At 45.3% G+C, this 17409-nt stretch overlaps 1 protein-coding gene across 2 annotated transcripts in view; it reads right to left on the reverse strand.

Annotated features, from left to right (window-relative positions):
• The window catches only part of HELLS (helicase, lymphoid specific), a 330133-nt gene that overhangs the window by 139912 nt on the left and 172812 nt on the right, over positions 1-17409 (reverse strand). For both annotated transcript variants that reach the window (XM_029609169.1, XM_029609168.1), the window contains exon 10: positions 2851-2994. In XM_029609169.1, coding sequence (XP_029465029.1) covers positions 2851-2994 — 144 coding nt within the window. The remainder of the gene's footprint in view (positions 1-2850; positions 2995-17409) is intronic.

Genomic DNA, 17409 nt, shown 5'->3' on the forward strand with positions numbered 1-17409 from the left:
GTGGGGGGAGGGGCGCTGATGACATATAAAAGCCCAGGGCGGTTTAGGAGGGTCCCGGTGTAGCGATAGGGTATCGACTGCGTGAGGGTACCAGGGAACGAAGGACTTGAAGCTACAGAGGTCCTAAAGTTAAGGAAAAAATCCCTACCCCACTAGCATAAGCAAGCAGAGTGTCACAGAGATACTCGCAAGCTGTTTAAAGCTAACTGAAAAATGGGGGAAGGGAAGGCTTCAGTCAGTTAACAGCCTTAAGATAGTGACAGGAACCGACCGAAAAATAAGAATTAGTACTCACCGAGCGTCGTAAAAACGTACGCGGAGGGGGACCTGTGCAGGGAAAAGTGTTTTTTGAAGTGAAAAGTTAAGTGTTTCCATGAGGTAATTAGTTAAAAAATCCTCACAGAGCTCCAACCGCTATGCTGACTGCAGAGCGGAAAAAAGAAGACTGAGGGAGACACCTGTGGCTCACAGGGATAATTGCAGGCTGGGCATGCTCAGTGCACCCAGTGTGCCAGTGTCAGTCAAAGCTTGTTGAAACTTTGACAGAAAAGTTTTCCGTACAGGGCTCCATCCTCGATGTCACCCATTTGTGAGGACTACCATCCTGCTTGTCCTGTGAGAAAATTCTTATTACTCAGTTACTATGTATGTAACAGATGCCCATTTCCTGCTAAAGAGAAAGCTTGCTAGCCAGAGTGTGAACAAGCATCAGTATTTTGTTAAAAGTTGCACCATGTAAAATTTCTTATATTTTGCAACCTTCCCAAGTATTCTCATTGTAGAGGTCTCAAGTTGAGATTTTTGCTCTCTCTATTCCCATAAGCATTTCCTTGTTCCAGATTTAAAGAATTAGTCATATTCCTAGTACACATTTACATACAGGATAAACCCTTTGGTACTATTTTCATACTCGCAGCAATACTTTATTTCATATTGTGCTTTGCTGATAATTTTCTTACAGTATCTATTACACCTTTATTATTCTTCATTACTTAAAAAAATACCACGTCATGACAGTACTTGATTTTAGATCATCAGTGCATGAGTAGAAGCCAAGCATGACTGGCTACTAGTAGAGCACATGTCATTGGAAAAAGGAAGAACTGATAAATGTGGAAGCTTCTAGTGCAAGACAAAGAGGGTTTTTGGAGGTGGAAGGAGAAGACTATATTGAGATGGAGACACTTATGAGGTAGAGGAGATGGGAACAAGAGGAAGACAGGATATGGAGAAATAGCTGGAAGGAGGGACAGTTAAGGAAAGTTATTGTATATGAATTGTTGTATATGAAAGTTACAAGCCGTTAAGCCCGTTAAAACGGGCGAGATGTTTGCTCCAAATGCCAGCCAAGTGTTGTGTGTGGAGGTGTCAGGATGTGTACTCGTCCCCCTCCACCCTCTCTCCCTTTGCCCTCCCCTTGCACCCAATGCTCCCTCCTCCAGCTCCCCTCTCCTCTTCTGCTGTCCCGTCTCCCCAACCCCCTCCCCCTCTCACTTTCCCACTGCTCCTCCTCACCTCCCAATGTTCCTCCTTTCTTCCACAGGTCCTCTCCTGCAGCCCCTTCCCATTCTATCACCCGCTGGTCTGCCCCCTGCAGCCCCCCTCTCCCCTCATTCTTCCATTACACGCCCCTTTCCCTCACTGCTCCTCACTCTTCCTTATTCTCCCACTCCTCCTCCTCTGGCCCTCCCCTTTCCTCTTACTATCCTCTTCCCCCTCCATCCTCTCTCCCTTTGCACCCAATGCTCCCTCCTCCAGCTCCCCTCCCCTCTTACTGTCCTGCTGCCCCATCTCCCCAACCCCCTCCCACCTTCCCTTCTCCTCATCTCTCATTCTCCCAATGTTCCTCCTTTCTTCCACAGGTCCTCTCCTGCAGCCCCTTCCCATTCTATCACCCGCTGGTCTGCCCCTGCAGCCCCCCTCTCCCCTCATTCTTCCATTACACTCCACTTTCCCTCACTGCTCCTCACCTGTCCAGTACCCTTCTCTTCCTTATTCTCCCACTTCTCCTCCTCTGGCCCTCCCCTTTCTTCTTACTATCCTCTTCCCCCTCCACCCTCTGTCCCTTTGCACTCCCCTTGCATGCACGTCCATCAGAGCCGCGGGTCTCTCTCTCTCTCTCTTGTGCATGCGCGCGTCACCGAAGCCCTCACACGGCTCCATTTCCTCCTGGCGCCGCAGACCGACGTGCTCTCTCGCTGTCCGTCAGAGCCACGGGTCTCTCTCTCTCGTGTGCGCGCCTCACCGCAGCCCTCACACGGCTCCATTTCTTCCCAGCGCCGCAGACCGACGTGCTCTCTCGCCGTCCGTCAGAGCCGCGGGTCTCTCTCTCTCTCTCTCTCGTGTGCGTGCCTCACCACAGCCCTCACACGGCTCCATTTCCTCCTGGCGCTGCTCCTCTCTGACCGACGTGCCGCCGCCGATACTTCGCCTCGCCGCCATGTTTTTTAAGAGCTGACGCTCCTCTCTGACCGACGTGCTCGCCCGCACATGCGCGGTAGAGCTGCTCTCTACTGCGCATTTGTGGCACGTCGGTCAACCTTCATTTATTAGGTTGATTGTATATGAATTTTCAACTAAAATTCCATATACATTCCATTATTTATTCTTGATCTCTTAAATTTCAGAAATAGTTACTTTAGAGGAAGACAGCTAGGCCACATATTTCTGGAGCAAGGACTACATGCCAGATTTCAAAGAATAAAGCACAGCAGAAAGAATGCTAGTAATACCAAACTATAGTTAGCTGAACTGCAGTACTCCAAAATGCCACCTTTTGCTTCTGCTGCTTAAGAATTAGAATAGCAAAATTTATAATGAAATGAGGAAAGTGATGAGAGTTCCATATACCTGCAGCATCTGCCGATCTCTCATGGCTATCTCAAAAGAAGTGATCACCACAGGTTGAATCTGCAACAATCCATCCCGTTTATGAATCTTCCGAGCCAGTTTCCGACGTTCCTGTTGGTCCCCATGATACAGCAAGATTGGGATCTAAAGAAGATGCAGTATTTTAACATACCATCTTTGTTAAATCTGTTCAAAATTATTTATATTTCGGCCACAAAACTTGCAAAATCAACTCAAATATGTCATTTGATTTGTTAGGTCTAGTTTAAATTTTAAACCATCTCTTCAATAGTGATACAGCACTGGTAAAAGTTTAGTAAGAAAACTCATTCCAAATGCAATGTATAGCCTACTACTGTTAAGGCATGATTTTAAAGAAGAGCTCCCAGAATAATGTTTTTTTTCTATGTTGAATACTTAGGTACTTTAAAATTGACTCATTTTTTCTGGTATTTCTCCCATTTCAATCATTTTCTAAAACACATTTGGTATAAGTTCAAGTGTAGCTCTGTTGACACTAGAAATACTACAGGTAAGTGGTTCCTTTAGACATAAGGTTGGTAACATTTTAAGCATCTCATAGATCAATGACTTACAGACTAGAGCAAAAAGCTCTCTAGGACAGAGTTTCTGCTGTTCAAATCATCTGCCAGTAACAGAGTAAACCTGTGGTCTACAGAACGTTGGCTAAGCCCTTCACCTTTCCAAAGCAGATAAAATGAAGACCAACAGTAATTGGTGTATCTCTGCTGTACGGAATAAGATACTAACTTATTCTGAAATACCAGGATATATACCACCACTGGTTTTATTTGCTTTTCTATCATGCTGTTGGTGGATAGATAATGTTTATTGATAGATGTTTATTTCCCTATTCTGTGTCAAGTTTAGTTCATGTAATTTATGGTGAAATTTGTTCTTACTTATTTTCTTTCATGGTGTCCTTCCAGTCCAGCCCAGACAAGTGGGGTTATACTCCCCAAAAGATGAAGCAGAGAGCAATTGGTTTACTGATGATATCCTATATAGGATCCTGTGTTTATCTCAGCATGTCAGTATTTTCTCTAACAAGCTCATAATATTAATCCTCCCCATACACCCCTTTATCTAAGGAGAAAATCAACAAAGGTCTACCCAATTTTTGGTAGACCAGCTAACAAGAAATCCAACAGGGATTCTCAACTGTAAGTTATAAGAACTATACACACACATACCTTCAGCAAGGTTGGGGCCTACAACCACCTACAGAGGACCAAGAAACAAAATGAGAGCAGTGCAAAACCACAGGCAATCAAGGAGGGCCTGTACTTGTCTGGCAGGATTCAAGGAAAGGAAACAAGCTGGTAAGACTAAATTTCTCCTTCCTCTTCATTCAGCCAGACGAGTCCAGACAAGTGGGATGTATCAAAGCCATTCCTCAGACTGGGTGGAATACTGCTAGGCCTGCTTTCAAAATACATAAGCCAAAAGTGGTATCTACTCTGGCTCGAACATCCAGATGGTAATGCTTCATGTCTGAATGCAAGACCACCCAATTAGCCACCCTGAATATCTCCAAAGAAGAAACAAGGTAAAGATCTGCCCACAAGCAGGCCTGTGCCCTGATTGAATGCGTTTTTGGGTACTTGCCAGGTTCTTATGGCCTGGATTGGCCACTGTTGGAAACAGGATGCTGGGCTTGATGGACCCTTGGTCTGACCCAGTATGGCATTTTCTTATGTACTAAGACCCCTAGAAATGGCATTCCTTTAGAAATGTGTGTGGAACAGATAGTCTCCTTGTTCCAATGAACAGTGGATAATTTAAAGGCAGCTTCTACTTATGAGCTTATAATCATATTTCCTGAAATAATTAGTCACCTTCACATGTAGCAAAAGCACCCTGCAAACATCCAGTTAGCAAAGATCTTAACTTTCCAACACAGAATCCTTCCTAAGTAAGGAAGGAAAATTGTCTAGTTACAATGAAATTGCAATACCACTGTGGGCAAAAAGAAAGGAACTGTAAGGATCAACACTGCCTCATCTGTAAAAAGGCTCCCTACTCTGCAGGAGAGCGCCTGAGCTCTGAAATCTGCCTCATCAAACATCCACTAACAAGAATAAGACTTCAAGGTTAGGTCCTTCAGAGATGCTCTCTCGAAGGGCATGCTAGACAACTGCTACAAGTCTTCAACAAAAAAGAGATGTCCCTTAAACGTATGACTGGCAAGATGTGCCTTTGAGGCCAAAACTGTTACCCAGTCCTTCAGTCAGAGTAAATGGAGGACAGCCACTACCACGAACATGTTCCTCACCAATGCTCGAACCAAGTCATAGGATGTATCCGCCAAAAATGCCATATTAACCTCTAACCACATAGTCACTGCACACAGTGGCCTGCAGAGCAAGACTAGACATCTAAAACGACTGCATGAATAGCAATTCTATCTTATGATCCTCAAAGCTGTACCAGCTTCCATAGGTATAGTAGTTTTTCTAGTGACTGCACACCAGCACATCCATCTTTGGAGCCTTCAACTTCTCCCTCTCTTAAAGAGGGTAGATTATAGCCATCACTCTTCCAACTCTCAAGCTCTCAATCGGGCCCAGGGTTGGAGGGTACCCGGAACCTCATTGCTGGAACCTACAGGTTTTTTTAAGGTTTGGGGGTGTGGGGGAGGGGAGGGAGTGCGATATGCCACTGAACCAAATGATTTTTTTTTATACATTTGGGGAATGGAGAAGGAACTATACTCCCGTTTTGGGTTCCCTATTGGATTGGGCAAGCAGAGAAAATCTTGAAGTATTTGAAAGGGGGTGCCACAATGGCCTCCTTCAACCAACATGCAATTGTGGCTTTGGAGGCCTTCTGACCCTTTTTAGCACCACTCCACAGTACAAAGAGGTGATCCGACAATCTAAAACTGTTAGTAACCTCCAGGTACTGTAACAAGACATGTCTGACAGCCAAACACCGGAGATCTTTAGCATGAGATGTTGTAGGGTCCAGATTGGGAAAAGACGGAAGCTCTACCGATTGAGTTAAGTAGAACGCCAAAACCACCTTAGGAGGTGGAACCGTCCCTCAAGAAGACCCCCGAATCTGAGATCCGCAAGAAAGGATCCCTGTAGGACAGGGCTTGAAGTTCAGAGACCCATCTGGCAGAACAAATTACCACTAAGAAAACCATCTTCAAAGTAAGATTCTTTAAGGTAGCCCTTTTGAGAGGCTCAAACTCCGCCGCACACATGCTTTTGAGAACCAAATTAAGATTCCAAGAGGGACACACCAACCTAGGAAGAGGCTGCAAATGCTTCACCCCGCTGAGAAAACGCACCATATCCAAATGTGACGCCAGAGGCTTGCCATGAATCTGGCCTTGAAAACAGCCCAGAGCCGCCACCTGAACTCTTAGGGAGTTGAAAGACAAACCCTTTGTCAACCCTTTCTGCAGAAAGGCCAGGGTCTGCACCACAGACGCTTGCCACGGATCAACCTTTTGATCAAAACACCAAGACTCGAAAATCCTCCACTCCATGGCATAAACCAGAGAAGTGGAAGTCTTTCAAGCCTGCAGCAGCATAGTAATAACATCCTCCAGATATCCCTCCTTCCTTAGTCCCAGCCTCTCAAAAGCCAAGCCACTAGACAGAAGCGATCTGCCTGAACTAATAATATGGGACCCTGACAAAGCAGGTTCGGAAGATGACCCAGCCTCAATGGACCGACCAGCGCCAGATTGACCAAATCCGCGAACCAAGGTCTCAAAGCCACCAGGATTACCTTTCCTGTGTGTAACGCTATTCTCCTGATGATCTTGCCCACTAGATGTCACGGGAGAAACACGTAGAACAGAATATCGTTTGGCCAAGGAAGAACTAGGGCATTGAACCCTTCCACTCTCCACTCCCTCCTGCGACTACAGAATCAAGGAAACTTGGCATTCCGCGGGGTCACCATTAGATCCATGTGAGGAACACCCCATCTGTCTGTAATGAGGCACATAGCTCCTTCCAAAAGCTCCCATTCTCCTGGATACACCTGCCGGCAGCTGAGAAAGTCAGCTTGCACATTGTCTGACCCAGCAATGTGAGAGGCTACTATCCAAGACAGATGCTATTCCACCCAACAAATGAGCATCTCTGCCTCCTGAGCCACTGCTCAACTCTTGGTCCCCCCTTGGTGGTTGATGTAGGCCACAGTCGTCCCGTTGTCAGATAGGACCCGGACTGGACGATTGTGCAAAAGAGGTAAGAACGCCTGGAGTGCTAACCACACCACTCTAGTCTCGAGATGATTGATGGATCACGATGCTTCCTCCGACGTCCAAAGACCTTGGACTGCTCGGGACTGGCAGACTGCTCCCCAACCAGAGAGACTGGCATAAGTAGTCATCACCATCCACTGAAGGACTTGCAAATCTACTCCACGGCTCAAGTGGCGGTGAGAAAGCCACCAGGACAGACTGGATCTTATTGACTCGCTAAGCGGTAGGGGGAGATTAAACTGTTCCCACCAAGATAGCAATGCCTGTTGCTGTGGAAGCATATGAGCAAATGCCCAGGGAATGAGTTCTAAGGTAGACGCCATGGAGCAGAGAACCTCTAAGTAATCCCAAACCCTGGGCACCCGGGCCTGTAAAAGACTCAGCACCTGAGACTGCAACTTGAACATTCGCTGCTCCGTGAGAAACACCTTCCCTGCTTGGAAATTCCAATACTTGGGAGGGGAGCAGCTGGTTCTTGGATAAGTTCACTACCCAAGCCCAACATTTATAAGCGGCGCATCACTTTCTCCACCGCCTGCTTGAACAGGCCTTCCGACTTCATTCAAATCTGCAAGTTGTCCAGGTATGGGTGAACAAGTATGTCTTCCTTCCTGAGGGCCGCCGCCACCACCACCACCATCCTTGATGAACAGACTAAGCACCTGGGGATCGTCTCCTTCTACGGCGGGGACCAGGACCTCTTCTCCGGACGGATCTTGCAGACTCCGCTCAGGATCAGTATCTGAGGCACCAACCTCCGGCAGCACTTCCCCTTCAGATGCATCGGAGAAGACCCCCTCCAAATTTCCTGGTTTCGGAGGCACCTGAACTCTCAAACCCTCGTAGCCCCCAGGGCCCCGGAGAGCATAGACCTCTTCACCTTCAGAGAATCGGTGGCCCAGCACTTATGACAGGGCCGCCCTGTGGCCTCACTGGCTAGGAAGCTTTGAGTATTAATAGCACAAATTCAGGCGAAAGGGGGGGGGAGCCTCAGTATCCTAATACAGAGGATCGGACTCCCCCCCTCAGACGGCCCCCCCCCAGGCCTCTTCAGGGTTTAATTCAGCCAGAAAGTGCGGTGGGGGGGGTGGGGTGGGAGATCCCCTCCCCCTGCTGCGAGCAGTGCCTTAGGCGTGAATGTCCCCAAAATGGCCGCCGTTCCCACGCTCAGCAGGAAAAGAGCCGCAACTTCAAACCTCTATCTGCGGGTCTGCCTCTCCGCGATAAGCACGGAGAGGCCGACCCACAGATAGAGCATATGAGCTTCCTACTGACAGGGGAAATAGAAATGGGGTGCTCCCACATGCGGAGGAGGTCATCCTTAAAAATATCGTGGATAGACACTGCCACGATCTCCTTAGGAGCATCAATGAACTGGAGCACTTCCAGCATTTTATGTCGTTCATCCTCCCCTGTGAGCAACTGAAAGGAAATGGCTTCAGCCATAGCCCTGACAAACCCCGCAAATGATAAATCCTCTGGAGAAGACTGGTGCCGTTCCTTCGGAGGGATGGGCTCTGACAGGAGGTCATCCGAGAAATCAGAGGACGAGTCCGTGGAGTCATCACCCAAGGGTCATAAGGCTCTTCTTCCTCACTGGGATCAGGATGCAGTTGGTGAGGCCCATGAGGGGTACCAACCCTGGACTCCGCTTGCTTTGGAGGCCTCAAGTGCACCGAAGGCATCGACAGTACCCCTGGAATCGATGGGACCGGAAGCCTTGGTAGACCAGAAGGACCCGGCAAGGGCTCGGGGAACCGTAGTCTGGGAAACACGGTAACAGGCCATATCTTCCTCTGAGGAGGACCCGAGAATTGGGGTTGCTCCGGTGGGGAGCATCGGTCACTGCTGGGGAACCGGTTGCATCAGAAGGGCGCCCAGGAGGATGTCCAGATGCTCCAGCAGGGGTGCTAGCATCAAGGGCGGAGGCTCAGGCACCGATGTGGGTGCCAGGGGCACTGGCAGCTCAACACTCTGGAGAGCCTTTAGCACCACGGATTGCACCCTGCAGTCCAGCTCCCTTTAAAAGTCCTGGGTGGTGAGGACTGATGGAGGGGGTCGAGGCACCACCGGCTCTTCCTCGGGTCTCTGATGTGGCACAGTGTCCAGCATCAGGGTCGGTAGGGAATGCAGAGGACTGCCAGGGGCCTCGCAGGATGGGGCCTCCGATGGCTGGTGTCGCTTGATGGCGTCCCGGCAGCCAACAGTCGACGGCGACGTTTGCGGGATCTTTTGCAGTGCTCAGCCCGGTCTTTCCCCGGAATCAAGGAAGCAGACAATCCCAATGTCCGGGAGACCAGTGAGACCAACAAGGATATATCACTGTCCGCCCTCAATACTTGGAGGTACTGGTGAGAGGCACAGCTAGGAGAAGCATGTCCGAGGGTTCCCTGCAACCACTAGGTGTCGACAAAACCGACGCAGGAGTAGACTGAGCAGACTTTGGGGGCCCAAAAAGTTTCTCCATTTTATCAAGGCGCACACCACACCCTTTGGAGGTCATCTGATCACAGAGCACCCACGGATGTCGTGCAAGGCCCCCAGGCAGAGGATGCAGACCTCATGCGGATCCGTGATAGTCATGGTCTGCGGGCACCGACGAAGCCCGGTCGACGCCATGATAAAGAACCCAGCGTGTGGTCGATGACCAGCGGTCACCTTGAGGTGAGAGTCTGGAATCATCACAAAGTTGTAAAAAATTGTAAAGAAAAACATACCACAATGAGGGGGCACCGAACGCTAAGGGGGACCCGGCGAGAGAGCACAAAACCTGAATTCTATCGAGGAAAAACAGATAGTGGCAGGCTGAGCATGCTCAGTCTGCTGGTCAAAGCTTCTAGAAACTTTGACAAAAGTTTTCCATGCTGTGTTCCATCGGATGATGTTACACATGTGGACTACCATCCTGCTTGTCCTAGGAGAACACCAATGCACTCCCCCTCTCTCTGCAGTTAAGAGCAGAGAGCAACCTGTGGGGCCAAAAACAGAAGCTTCGGCCTCCCACCCCCAGAAGTCAGGAAAAGCATGACACATGGAGCAGCGTTGGCCTCCTCCACTGCCTGGCATTTAGGAATACTGAAGCCTAAAGAAGAAACATCTCAGAGCTCCCACTTCACAATCCAGTGGGAGCACAGAGGAGAGTATCACCTTGCAGGTGGCTGGAAAAAAAAAATCAGTTAAGTACTGCTTGGAGAAATTTTTAAAACATAAAATTACTGGGGAGACGAAAACTATTGGGGTATATTACTTAGTGTGTTCGTGTGTTTTGTTTTAATAGTCAAAAAGTCAGGCAACAAACAGAAGTTTGTGTGTTTGTTCTTCCCAACCCTCTCCCACCCACCCCAGCTCATCCTTTAGTTTATAGGCTGGTGTCACTTTCACACTTAAAAAATAATTTAAAAAAAAAAAATCAGCCTTTTAACTTAAACTCAGAAATTCCCCACACCTTATCAAGTGTTTGGTTCATTCCTTGTAGGTCACTACCAGATATACAGTGAATACACTAATAAATTTAAAGGACCCTAATCGTACACAATTCTACACCAATAGCAACCTAAAACTTAATTAGAATCTGAACAAATTTAAGATGAAAGCAGTAGTCCGGCAGCAAGAGGGGGGGGGGGGGGGCCTCTCAGTTTTTTGCATCAAGTGTCACATGTATGATTTTTTACCAACCGGTGAGAAGCTGTATGTGTGCATCAAATGCAAAGAGCTCCTGTCTCTCAGAGAATGAGTCCAATCTCTGAAGACTAGAGTGGCAGACCTGGAGGAGCTGAGTCAGATACAGAGGTATATAGATGAGACCTTCAGGGACATAGTAGCCAAGTCCCAACTCCAGTCTGGCAGCCTTGGTGCTGCCTTGGAGGACGGTCTCATGATTGGAGAGCATCAACCTGGTGCAGCAGGAAATGGTCCTGTAGTAAGGACATGCTCTCCAGGTGATGCATCATTCTCTTGCACAGAGGATGTCTCCCAGGGGTTCTGCCAAGGAGGGAAGAGTTAGTTCGGCCGTAATAGTGATTCGATTATTAGGGATGTAGATAGCTGGGTGGCTGGTGGGCATGATGATTGCCTGGTAACATTGCCTATCTGGTGCGAAAGTGGTGGACCTCACGTGTCACCTACATAGGGTTTTAGACAGTGCTGGGGAGGAGCCAGCTGTCGGGGTACATGTGGGCACCGACATAGGAAAATGTGGGAGGGATGTTCTGGAAGCCAAATTTAGGCTCTTTGATAGAAAGCCGAAGTCCTGAAACTCCAGGGTAGCGTTCTCTGAAATGCTCCCTGTTCCACATGTAGGACCCCAGAGGCTGGCAAAGCTCTGGAGTCTCAATGCATGGATGAGACAATGGTGCAGAGAAGAGGGATTCAGGTCTGCAGGAAAATGCGGAACCATTTGGGGAACGGGAGTCTTTTCTTAAGGGATGGGCTCCACCTTAACCAGGATGGAACCAGACTGCTGGTGCTAAACTTAAAAAGGAGATAGATCAGCTTTTAAACTAGAACAAAGGGGATAGCAGACAGTCGCTCAGCAGCGCATGGTTCAGAGGGAGGTATCTTCAAAGGATACTAATGAAGTATTAGAGTTAGGGCATCTCAACAAAGGTTCCAATAATAAGAAAAGTAGTCCAAGTGCCTATAATTGCCACATGTTTATGGACTAAAAAAAAGGTAGATGTGGACAAAGGTGAAATGGTAGATGTAGTGTATCTGGATTTTCAGAAGGCGTTCAATAAAGTCCCTTATGAGAGGCTTCTAAGAAAACTAAAAAGTCATGGGATAGGAAGCGACGTCCTTTTGTGGATTGCAAATTGGTTAAAAGACAGGAAACAGTAGGATTAAATGTTCAGTTTTCACAGTGGAAAAAAGTAAACAGTGGAGTGCTGCAGGGATCTGTACTTGGACCAGTGCTTTTTTAATATATTTATAAATGATCTGGAAAAGGGTACGATGAGTTAGGAGATCAAATTTGTGGATGACACAAAATTATGCAGAGTAGTTAAATCTCAAGCAGATTGTGATAAATTGCAGGAGGACCTTGCGAGACTGGAAGATTGGGCTTCCAAATGGCAGATGGAATTTAACGTGAACAAGCGCAAAGTGATGCATATAGGGAAAAATAATCCTTGCTGTAGTTAAACAATGTTAGGTTCTATCTTAGGAATTACCACCCAGGAAAGATCTAGGTGTCATAGTGGATAATACATTGAAATCACCGGCCCAGTGTGCTATGGTGATCACAAAAGCAAACAGAATGTTAAGAATTATTTAGAAGGGAATGGAATATAAAACAGAGGATGTTATAATGCCTCCATATCACTCCATGGTGAGACTGCACCTTGAATACTGTTTGCAGTTCTGGTCACTGCATCTTAAAAAGGACATAACTGCACTAGAGAAAGTGCAGAGAAGGGCATCCAAAATGATAAGGGGTATGCAACGGCTGCCCTACGAGGAAAGGCTAAAGAAGTTAGGGCTGTTCAGTTTGGAGAAGAGATGACTGAGGGAGGATATGATAATAGTCTACAAAATCATGAACGGACTTGAGCAACTCTATGTAAGTCAGTTATTTACTGTCTCAGATAATAGAAGGACCAGGGGGTACTCAATGAAGTTAGCAAGTAGCTCATTTAAAACAAATTGAAGAAAATTCTCTCTCTCAGCGCATAGTTAAGCTCTGGAATTCATTGCTAGAGGATGTGGTTACAGCAGTTAGTGTAACTGGGTTTAAAAAAGTTTTGGATAAGTTCCTAGAGGATAAATCCATAAACTACACTGATGGTAATTAATAAGCAACAGTAGCTTGTGATCTAATGTTTGGGTACTTGCCAAGTACATGTGACTTGGATTGGCCACTGTTGGAAATAGGATATTGGGCTTAATGGACCCTTGGTCTGACCCAGAATGGCATATCTTATGTTCATATCGGCCTCCCACAAACCCCACTCCCTCCATCGGCAGACAGAAGCAGCATTGGCCGAGCTCCCAACTTTCTGCCTGACCCAGGCACACACTGGAGAAAAGTAAAATTTTGCAAAGTGACAATGAACGTGGCATAGGCTCTGTGTAAATCCGCAAGTGGTGATAGGAAGAAGAGGGGAGAGAGGGAGGGAGAGGAGGCAGCAGGCTCTAGCTGTACAGTGGGAAGTGCTGCTTTCGAATACGGAGAGGTGCAGGCTACCATCTCCATAGAAACAGGAAGGTCTCTAAAGAGTCCCGGTTCCATGTACCCCCTTCCCTCCATCGGCAGTCAGGAGAAGTGCAGGCCACAGAGAGAAAGAGCATGAATGAGCATGTGTGTAAGAGAGACAGCAAAAATGTGTGCGCATATGGGTATGTGACTGAGCGAGTGAGAGTGAGAGAATGATTGTGTGTGAGAGAATTAGTGTAAGAGTATGTATTGAGCATGTGAGAGTGTAAACAACCTTGTGTATGTTAGAAAGTGAAGAGAGAAAGTTTGTATGGAACAACCCCTTCCCCTGTCTCTCTTAATCTATGACAATCTCAGAGCATCTGGAAATCAAAAGTTTCCAGGTATGGAAAGTGGGGGATTTTTTAAATCCTTATTAGTTTTAATTATTGGGAGATTAGTGACTGCTTTCAAATATTTTAATGCCATTTAGAAAAGTTTTATATGATGCTATTTTGAAATATTTTTTTAGTATGGTTACTCTATGATTGTTTTATATTTTTATTTTATTTGATATTTTAGGAGGACTGGAGATTTCTGTTTTTCCCTTGTTGCACTGCATAGATAATCTGGCTTGTTGTGGTTTCCAGTTCAGTTTTCCTCTGCATGTTTTCTATTTATATTTTATGGTCTCTTTATTCTGTATTTGGTGAGGGTCTATATGTTCTGCATGTGTGATCGTGGTGAATTATTCTGCTAGTGTGTAGTTTCTGTGTATGTTTCTATAGCAGCCTTGCTTGTTCTATTTTCCTAATAGGATGTGTATTGGTGTGTTAGGGCCTGGTGTAATATTTGCAGTGTTGCCTTTTCATAGGTAGGGTTGTTACTGTGAGTGCTGGCAGTTGGTGCTGTTTTAGTATGGGAGGTTTACTATTTTGTAATTCAGTTTACTCATGGCATTCCCAGGGCTAAGCCCATACCCAACACATATAATTATCATAGGTCTTACACGATAGGGTTCCAAATGTCTAATGTTTTTGCAGAATTTTCTGATCAGTACTACAGCAGTGCATATAAATACAATATACACGCTTTAACTGATATTTTTACCTCAGAAAATCCTCTCATGTAACATCTATTATAAATGCATATGTTGTGATTTGTAACGCTTTAACAAACTATACCGGGGAAGGTATCAGATAGAAGTGCTCACAGTCTCACAGGCTCTTGCCCTATACAGGGCTACAACCCTTCTCATGTATCGGCACTGTTAAATCACGTCATCTACCATTGCCCCATGGTAAGCCTGTTTTATTTGTGTTCTTTATAATAAGTCACCAAAAACTTTTCTTAAAAAATTTTTTTCTTTTTTTACCCGTGAAAACTAATCACCATTATATTGTTATGTGATCTCTCTATTCAATAAAATTATTTAATACTATAACTTAATAAAATTACTTATCTTCACTTATTGTGTGCTCATTTGTTTGTTATCGGCTGGCTTCCTGCCCGACATTGTCAATGTTTCGGCGCAACGAGTGCGCCTGCTTCAGGGGCTTACTGCTCAATATTCTACAAAAAACACATTTTTGTTATTATCTTCTTATGGATACATTTCTTAATGACTAAACACTCAATGGTACTCACTATTCACGTTAGCACTTTTTCACCCGCTTTTTCTCAGCATTCAAATATGGCGCCTAAACACCTTCTCTGTCTCAATGCCGGAAATACCTATGCTCTTTATTTCCTGTCAAGCATTATTACAACACCTATCAGCTGATTTGTCTAGAACACTGACCAATCGACCTCCTTATTAAGCCCGTCTGGGGCTACTGTTTGTAATTTAAAAATCCACTTTTGCTCATGTTGTAATAAACGTGAGTTTAAATTGCCTCCTCTTTCGTCCTGCTCCATCACCTCTAACACCGTACTTTTTAAATTCCAAAAATCATGTGATTTATCTACACAGTGTTGCACCAGCGGGGCCTCTAATCTATTACGTTTCAATGCACTCTTATGCTCTATTAGGCGAGTTTTCAACTGTCTTGTGGTTTTGCCAATGTAAAAAAGACCACAAGGGCACCATATAGTATATACTACAAAACTAGAATTACAAGTTGACTTTTTTATAGGCTTAAACCTTTGAAGTTTATCTGAGGGGATATTAATGTTAGAATGAGCTAATGGGCACATCACGCACGACCCACATGCAGAATGTCCTTCTCGATTTACTTCATACTGTAGGGAACTCTGAAAATGTGATCTCACTACTTGATCTTTTATATTTGTTCCTCTTTGAAAAGCTATTAATGGTCGAGATCCAAAAACTGAGTGTACTTGGAGGACATTCCAGTGGCGTCTAATGCTGCATGCTACCTCATTCGCCCCCTGAGAATACGGCAAAACACATGTTAAACTTGATGAAGTTTCTCTCTGTTGTGGTTGTAGTAGATTTTCTCTGCAATTCCAACGTGCTCTCTTGCAAGCTTGTCTTACAATTTTTAACGGGTAACCCCGGTCTAAAAATCTCTGGCTCATTTCTTGTGATCTAACTTTATATTCTCCTATTGTTGAGCACAATTTTCTGAGCCTTAGAAATTGGCCAAATGGGATACTATTTTTTAAAGGAAGCGGATGACAACTTGAATATTCCAACAATGTATTACGATCAGTTGGCTTTTGATAAATCGTAAAAAAGAACTTATGTTCTTTAATTGAGATGTTTATATCCAGAAAAGAGACCAAATTCTGATGAAAAATATAAGTAAATTGTAAGGCTTGTTCGCGAGCATTTAACCATTGAATGAACTCTTTAAATAGAGCTTCAGTGCCTCTCCACACTATGAAGATATCATCGATAAATCGACGCCATACCAGACGGGCTTAATAAGGAGGTCGATTGGTCAGTCGATTGGTCAGTGTTCTAGACAAATCAGCTGATAGGTGTTGTAATAATGCTTGACAGGAAATAAAGAGCATAGGTATTTCCGGCATTGAGACAGAGAAGGTGTTTAGGCGCCATATTTGAATGCTGAGAGAAAGCGGGTGAAAAAGTGCTAACGTGAATAGTGAGTACCATTGAGTGTTTAGTCATTAAGAAATGTATCCATAAGAAGATAATAACAAAAATGTGTTTTTTGTAGAATATTGAGCAGTAAGCCCCTGAAGCAGGCGCACTCGTTGCGCCGAAACATTGACAATGTCGGGCAGGAAGCCAGCCGATAACAAACAAATGAGCACACAATAAGTGAAGATAAGTAATTTTATTAAGTTATAGTATTAAATAATTTTATTGAATAGAGAGATCACATAACAATATAATGGTGATTAGTTTTCACGGGTAAAAAAAGAAAAAAATTTTTTAAGAAAAGTTTTTGGTGACTTATTATAAAGAACACAAATAAAACAGGCTTACCATGGGGCAATGGTAGATGACGTGATTTAACAGTGCCGATACATGAGAAGGGTTGTAGCCCTGTATAGGGCAAGAGCCTGTGAGACTGTGAGCACTTCTATCTGATACCTTCCCCGGTATAGTTTGTTAAAGCGTTACAAATCACAACATATGCCTTTAAGCATTAATCCTCAAATATAATTGTTTTTTGTTAGTTGATAAATTTTGAGGCAGTGAGCCGTTTTGTGTAAGACATCTATTATAAATGCATAATTTTTAATTGTGTGGAGTGAGTGCAACTGGGGAGGGGGGGAGGGTGTGCAAGTCTGCAAGGTTGCCTAGGGTGCTTAATACCTATATACTGGCCCCAGGGAAGAGTGGAAAATATGATTGATTGGAAAAAGTCAGTAGAAGATGAGAGGGGGGGGGGAGAGGAGATAAAAAGGATTTGGGGGTAAGGGGGTTTCAAGAAAACAAAGGCTGAAGCTGTGGAGTAGAAGAACAAGGAGGCCAGACAGCTAGAGGAAAAAGAAGCAACTCAATGAGGGGGAGATGGAGGACTGAGAAGAAGCAATACAGGGGAGAGCTGGAGAGGTGTAGGATTGGCACAGAGAACTGGAGGGAGAAAAAAGGGGGTTGAAATCTAGATGAGTGGATAGAGGCAGAGATAAAGAGAATGAAGAAAAAGGAGAAGGACAGATATAAGAGAGGAACCAAAACAGAAAATGAACAGGTGAACATGAAAAGGAGTTAGGAGACCAAGAAGAGGAAAGCAGGATAAGA

This window comes from Rhinatrema bivittatum, chromosome 7, assembly GCF_901001135.1.
Source record: "Rhinatrema bivittatum chromosome 7, aRhiBiv1.1, whole genome shotgun sequence".
In the NCBI taxonomy this organism is placed as follows: Eukaryota; Metazoa; Chordata; class Amphibia; order Gymnophiona; family Rhinatrematidae; genus Rhinatrema; species Rhinatrema bivittatum.